Genomic DNA, 7,500 nt, shown 5'->3' on the forward strand with positions numbered 1-7,500 from the left:
TGAAAGGTCATGCTGACTGGTACTGCGTATCCTCTGTCACTGGAGTTGGAGAAGCAATACCTTGTAACTTATTAGGCTACACAGATGCCATATTTCTAGCCTAATAAATATAAAAACTGTCATCAATCGGGCCCAGCCATGGCTTATTCGGCTGGGCACTGGCCTGCTATGCGGGCGACCTGGGTTCGATCCCCCCCCCCCCAAATATATATTTTTAAAAAGTGTCATCAATTGAACGCCCGCGGCTGGGGCATCGCAGGTGTCTTCTCGTCCCCCTAAGAGTAGACCCAGGCCATGTCTTCTCGGCCGCCTCTCCCCTCGTCGGAGTGTCAAAACGTTGGCATCTTCTCCCCATGCTCAAAAACGTCGATCGCCCGCATGTCACAAAAAAGTGCCATATTTTTTGCCTCAGATTTTCTTGCCTAAAAGAAGTTTGAGACACCGATGCGCAGCAAGGAGTAAAGGTGAACACCCTGAAGCTCACCAAATTCCTGTCTGTCTTCTAACCCTGGGGGAGAAAACAGCAGGTGTTGAAGGCGTGGAAAGCGGCAGAAGTAACTTTGTTTGGAAGAGCAAGCGGCAGAGGTGGCAAAAGCTCCCAAACCGCTTCGAGCGTCGAAGGCGTCAAAAGAGATGTTGATCTTCAGTGAAAAATATGTCATGAGCTCCGTGGCAGCAGGTGTCAGCCAATGGAATGTTTACATTTTTTCTAAACACGAGCTTCGGTTGGTCGCTCTCCCTTATTGAATGTTAAAAGTTGAATATTTCGCAGCGTTCATCTCCCCTGATCTGTGCTGCGTTTTAACTCTTTCAATGCCTGCTGTCTGTTCGCAGGGTAACCTTTTTAAAAATGCATCATGACAATGTTTGCACTTAAGTGATGTGAATGAAGTGGGTTGGTACAGTGTGTGTCAGTCTGTGACTTTTCCTTTCTCTCTGTTTTTCTGTCGAATTTCAAATCCAAATGGTCTTTCAGTGAGCGGGATTGCCTGCCAGATACTGTTTTTAAGGAGACCAGTGAAAGCCTGTGTAACGTATGTCATTGCCAACTAGCACAGTTTGGCATTAGGACATTAGTAAACCTCCCTCCCAAAGCCTCATACAGATGCGATAAGGACCGAGCTATCGGCTATCGGCTATCAGCCTAGACCAGGGATTCTTAACCATAGGGCCGCGGCCCAAAGCTGGGCCGTGCTCAGAAACTTAAGGGCTGCGGAAAAGTTTCATCCTCGCACTGCAGGGCCGCGATGGGCCGTGTAACTGCATGCATTATCAATTAAAGATGCTGAAGACAGCATGCGCCTTTTTACCACGCACAGCTGGTTTAGTAGGCTAGTGGAAGACGTCAAAGACGGCAATACATGCAGTACACGAATGGAGAATGAGAAATTACCAACCGGCGCAAAGTGTAATTTGCCGACGCCTTCTCTCCTCACGGTTAGTTACAAAATAAAATAACCGATGGAAACGTTACTCAAACGGATTCAGTTTACTGACAAAGCAAAACTGTTTTCCTTGTGTCCCCCAAAATACATTTATTTAATGAAATTTGCGTGATATTGCGCAACAAAGCTTTCCGTTTTTGACAGGCTGCCAGAAGTTTCTGTTCTCGCGTCGCATCTGCACATCACTAAGTAAAAGCGTCTTGAATCAACCCTCAGCAGATTCATCACAAATCGCAAACAGAGCTGTTACAAATGTCAAATGTATGAATGGCTCTGGCCTGATGCACTGTGAAAGGATTGTTTATCATTGAATACAGAAGAGTGAGCTCATTTAATACAGAATTTCCACTAGCCTACAAAATGCATTAATAGTCCTATTTTTTACTACTGTATAAGCAATTTTTTTAAACAGGATTTAATTGTTTTTTCAGACATACACACAAAAAAATATATATATATGCTCTATATCATTATTATATTATTTTATGGCCCCGGGCCACTCTGCACAGAAGAAAATGGGCCTCAACGTCAAAAAGGTTAAGACTCCCTGGCCTAGACCTTTAGCTCAGTGCTCCCGTCCCAGAGGGTTTGCTAGGAGGTCATGAGTTTGAGCCCTGAGTGGTAGACTGTGCAGGAAGGCATCAGTAACACCCACACCATTCTAGTTTGGAGAAGATCCAACATCACATAGACCTAGAGTACAAAGAAAAAATGCTCCATTGGCCTAAAACATCACAGTGTTTTAAAAATGGATGTCTGGTTGAAGCTGATTTCATTCCCTTTATCTGACTGGTTTCAAGCAAAATCATAAACTCACTGTGAAATGTACAGATGTGATCAAATAAAAATGATATGCCAGGCCTGCTGGTGTTCCTCTTCACACTCATGACATCAAAAGACTACTGGACACTCTCAGTGGAGACTTTCAAATTGTTAGCGAAAACTTTTGAAAGGGTCTTGGGAAGACAACACTGCTGTTTCACCGTCACCATCTACCATTCACAAAGTTCAAGATTTGCGTTGGTACTTCTGGAGGCAGCGCTATGGACAATCATGACTATAAAGCACTGTAAGCTTGGTCTGGCCAAGCTGTCATAGATTCAAAGTTGGGATTTAGATGGTGGGTTTCGCCATCGTCTATCAAAAGTGTAAGTCTATTTCGGCGAAGCGCAGCCGCTGGCTAAAACAGCTTGGCGGTGGAGTGCTGTGCCAGCGACCCGGGATCGATTCCGTCCCAGGCCATTTCCCGATCCTTCTCCGTCTCTCTCTCTCCCAAATTTGTTCTATCTATATTACGCTATGCTGTCGGAAAAATAATAAAAGACTAAAACAATATCTTTATTTTTTGTATTTCAAATGCCTCTGTATGCTACTGGCTAAAGCTAAAACCGACCAGACCACTCATTCCTCAAACCCATAGTTTTTGACTTGATTTGACTTGTTATTCCTGTTCCATTGGCGTTTCGAAATTGCTGTGATAGCTTGTTTGGCCAGACTGACTTTGTCACTGAATTGTGCGCTGCGTCACAGGAAGGAAGTCTAGGCAGGTACAGGCTGGTACAGGGATGTACTGTAGATGACTGCATGCAGTGTCCAGGTGAGAGGCCCACAGGCATGTGCATTTCTATCAGCTGACACAGGATATATGGCTTCCCCTGCCCCGTGGGTCACATTACACACCAGTGCTGAGGCGAGGGAATGTGGCAGAGAAATAAAATAGAGGCAAAGAAAGACAGAAGAGAGCAAAGAAGAGAGGGAAAGAAAAGATACAAAAGAAGTACAGATAGAGAGCAAGAACATGGACAGGCAAAAAGAGATTGATTGAAACGATAGAGAAGTGTTAAGAAGATTATATCAGAGTTTGAAACAAGGGCAAAGAAGGGTGATACCAAAGCGACACACAAGGAGAGAGGGAGAGAAGGAGAAGGAGAGAGAGAGAAGGATGGACATTAAGAAAAAGAGTGTATGGAGAGGGAGAGAGAAAGGATCAAAGTTCACTCAGTAAATATGACCTGCTCACACCAGCTTCAGGGTACCAACATGCACACGCATGCATGCACACAAACACACCCACATGCTCAATGGCCGAGAGAGAGAGAGAGAGAGAGAGAGAGAGAGAGAGAGAGAGAGAGAGAGAGAGAGAGAGAGAGAGAGAGAGAGAGAGAGAGAGAGAGAGAAAGAGAGGGAGAGAGAGAGAGAGAGAGAGCTAGGTCACATCACCTTTCTCTACTACTTAAGTTACAATGCACACATGCACGCACATACGCACATACACAGAGAGGAGCATACGCATACATGTGCACACAAACAGGCACAAACACACTCACTCAGGAACATACACATACACATGTGCACACACACACACACACACACACACACACACACACACACACACACACACACACACACACACACACACACACACACACACACACACACACACACACACACACACACACACACACACACACACACACAGAGGACCATACACACATTCAGATACTGGATGGCTTCGTGGGAGAGGGGGCGTGCCTTGGCTCTCTCTCTCTCTCTCTTTCTCTCTCTCTCTCTCTCTCTCTCTCTCTCTCTCTGTCCCTCTCTCTCTCACACATACACACACACGCACACACACACGTATAGTACAAACACACAGGTGAAAGCAATACCGAGAAGGAAAGAAGAGAGAGAAACTTCCTTGAGGCAAGAAGGAGGAGAAGCCCGAGCATGTAATTTTTTTTGGCAGAGCAGGGCTGAGCTGAGCTGAGTAAACCAGCGAGATGAGAAACCACAAGAAGAGGAGGAACCAGTCCCACCGACATAGACAGACATAGACCCAAGACAATCACTGACAGTCAGAGCAGAGTGCAAGAGGACACCGGGGAGAGGATCATTATCGCTGGAGTTTACATGAGAGAGAGCGAGAGAGAGAGAGAGACAGAGAGAGAGAGGTTGGGGGCAAGAGAAAGAAAAGAAGAGAGAAATAGAGTTTGAAAGGGGTGACCGAAAGTGAAAAAGAGAGCAAGACAGAGAGAAAAAGAGAGAGAGAGAGAGGGAGAGAGGGAGAGAGAGAGAGAGAGAGAAATAGAGTTTGAAAGGGGTGACAGAAAAAGAGGGAGGGAAAAGAAAAAGAGAGCGAGGGAGATTGAGAGAGAAAGACAGCGAGGCAGGGAGAGAGAAAAAAAGAGAGTGAGAGAAGGGAGGCAAGGCTTGCATGGGCCAAAGGGAAGAGTGGAAGGAGGGATAAAGTGAAGCAGAGTGGAGAGACGTCAAACCGAAGAAGAAGGAGGGGGGGAAACAGCCACACAAACTTGACCCTGCCTCTTCTCGCTGCCTCACGCTGCCACAGATACTGCACAGAGGGAGCAAAGAGAGGAGGAGGAGAAGGAGGCTCGTCGAGACCGGCCTCGGAAGAAGAGGAAGAAGTTAAGAAGGACGGGAAGAAAGAGAGCGAAAGGGAGAGAGAGAGAACACAGCAAGCAGGGACGAAGGAAGCGAAGGGATAGCGATACAGTATATGAAGAGAGAGTGTGTCAGGGTAAATAAGACTCTTAGGTGTTGGTAGAGGGGTAGACGGTGGTGTTTTTTAAGCAGACCTGACTGGCTCGACCTACTGGCTTCACCTTCCTGTTGGTGTGGTAGCACTTCCTGTCTCAGCTGATCACTTCAGCAGAAGTGTTTCAGTGTGACTGTGTGTTTGTGCTTGTGTGTGTGTGTGGATATGTTTTTCCTGCCTGACTCAACGCTGCCAACTTTGACAAACCAAAGCCAGTCAGCCTGAACTGGCCTGGACGATGCGACCACCAGCCAAGGCCACAAGCTCAGGTGGCTACCTAGCGTAGCTTTGCCTAGCCTAGCCTGTCGTGCTCACTATTTAGGCCTACTAGCCGAGCCGCTATCACGCCAACCTATTAGCTACCAATCAACCAGCCAGCCAGTTAGGCAGCAACGCCTAGGCAACCGCCAAACCAAAAAAACGTTACATGCCACTATGATGCGAGCATGAGTGAGGCCACGGAACACCTTGACCATGACATGGCTGAGGACGAGTTTGACCCCTCTGAAAGTGGCCCCGTCGACAGGATAGCCTTGGCCTCCATCTTGGACCAGCACAGGAAGAGCATCAATCACACCCTGGGCATGATCCCTTTCTCCTACCGCCGACACTCCTGGGTCTGGTACGTGTGTGTGTGTGTGTGTGTGTGTGTGTGTGTGTGTGTGTGTGTGTGTGTGGCTGCGAATGTGTTGGTGTGTGTTTGTGTGTTTATTTTTTTTTTTGTTTGTTTGTTTATTTCTTGCTTTACCAGAAAGGGCCAATTGAGTTCCAATAACTCAACAGAGAATCCTGGCTAAGAGTGGCGGCAAAGTTATTGAAGTTACTAAAAGCTGTGTGTGAGTGAGTGGGTGTGTTTGTTTCCATGTGTGCGTGCGTGTGTGCGTGCGAGCAATCGTGCGCGTGTGTGTGCTTGCGAAACTGTTGTGAATTACACATTCAGCCTGATAATAGGAAAGCCAGTATTGGCTTTCATTAAATAATACAGGCTTTTGTTGTTCAGGTTGTACGGCGCTGTACTGTACGAGAGAGTTGTTGTAGCGTGGAACTCTTCTTCAGAGGTCTTTTGAAGCTTGTTTCTTTTGAAAAAAAGCTAATGCGTGTCAGGGGCCCCCTGATTGGTTATAGAAAAATGCTGCTAGGTTTGTTTGCCTCTCCATTGGAACTGGTGTCCTAGAACCTGATATAATAAACAGTTTGTTTAGTATGACTGTGTGTGTGTGTGTGTGTGTGTGTGTGTGTGTGTGTGTGTGTGTGTGTGTGTGTGTGTGTGTGTGTGTGTGTGTGTGTGTGTGTGTGTGTGTGTGTGTGTGTGTGTGTGTGTGCGGCTTGTGGGACTGGTTGAGTCTGTTTGTTTAGTTGTGTGTACTGTATGTAGATTTTCCCACTGCTTCTTTCAAGAGAGCTCTTTAGCTGGAAGACATACTCAATGTTTATTTGTCCTATCGTATGTGTTGTGGCAGGGTAATGTGTGCTATGGTATTTTTCATCTGTGGGTTTATATAATCGAGTGTGTGTGTGTGTGTGTGTGTGTGTGTGTGTGTGTGTGTGTGTGTGTGTGTGTGTGTGTGTGTGTGTGTGTGTGTGTGTGTGTGTGTGTGTGTGTGTGTGTGTGTGTGTGTAGGTTTATGTTTGTGTATATGTATGCGTGAGTCTAAGTTTGTGTGCGTGTGTTGAGGGTGGGTTATGCACATGTCCTTCCTTTGTCCTTTGTCCTCTGTCCTCCATGCACGTCTGGGTCTCTTCCCCCACCACCACTACCACTGCCACCACACGAGCCTGATTAGGCCGGAGGACTGCTGAGTAGGAAGAGGCCTTAGCTGGGTCTCAACCCTGGCTAGCTGTGGGTGCCTTAGGAGGATCTTAGCGTATTTCTCAAAACAATAGTTGCTAACTATATTAGCTACTTTGTTAAATGTTCAATGCAAATTCCCATCGGCAACTACCCAAGTTGCTAATTGGCAAACAACTATGCTTTTGAGAAACGCACCCCTGGCTAGCTGTGGGGCCTTTGGTGGATTTCAGCCCTGGGGTGCATTTCTCGAAACCATAGTTGCTAACTTACTTAGCACTTTTGTTGTTTGCCATGCAATTTCCCATTGGCAACTACCTAAGTTGCTAACAGGCTAACAACTACGCTTTCGGGAAATGCACCCCTGGGTTGCTGTGGGGCCGTCCCTTTCCACAGGAATGTAAATTGCACGTGAGTGAGGAACAGAACAAAAGTTGGGTCTCTCTATTTTTTAAACATGCTTCACATACCACGCATAGCTTCCATGGCACACTTTGACGTATAATGTTCTGGGTGTTCTGTGTGTGTGCGAACTCTTTGTGAAAAGTATGGAAACTCTTGCTGTTTTTCTGCTCCGTAGCTCCGTACGGAGAGTGAAGAAGGGAAAACTATCCATGACCATATGCTCACACACACACTGTACTCTCTCTATCACCCTGTAACTTACACTCATTCACACAAGCACAAACGCACACACACGCACACTCACGCAC

The 7,500-nt window shown here is 46.5% G+C and overlaps 1 protein-coding gene across 3 annotated transcripts in view; it reads left to right on the forward strand.

The window, feature by feature from the left end:
• Window positions 1–7,500, forward strand: part of pde4ba (phosphodiesterase 4B, cAMP-specific a) — a 243,668-nt gene that overhangs the window by 133,073 nt on the left and 103,095 nt on the right. The window contains exon 1 of one of the 3 annotated variants that reach the window (XM_063201818.1): window positions 4,719–5,620. The exons of the other annotated variants lie outside the window; for them this stretch is intronic. Within the exon in view, the coding sequence (XP_063057888.1) occupies window positions 5,445–5,620 (176 nt within the window). The 5' untranslated portion in view covers window positions 4,719–5,444. Of the gene's footprint in view, window positions 1–4,718; window positions 5,621–7,500 lie in introns of those variants that run through there. 3 annotated transcript variants of the gene reach the window in all.

The sequence above is a fragment of the Engraulis encrasicolus genome, chromosome 6 (genome assembly GCF_034702125.1).
Source record: "Engraulis encrasicolus isolate BLACKSEA-1 chromosome 6, IST_EnEncr_1.0, whole genome shotgun sequence".
NCBI lineage: Eukaryota > Metazoa > Chordata > Actinopteri > Clupeiformes > Engraulidae > Engraulis > Engraulis encrasicolus.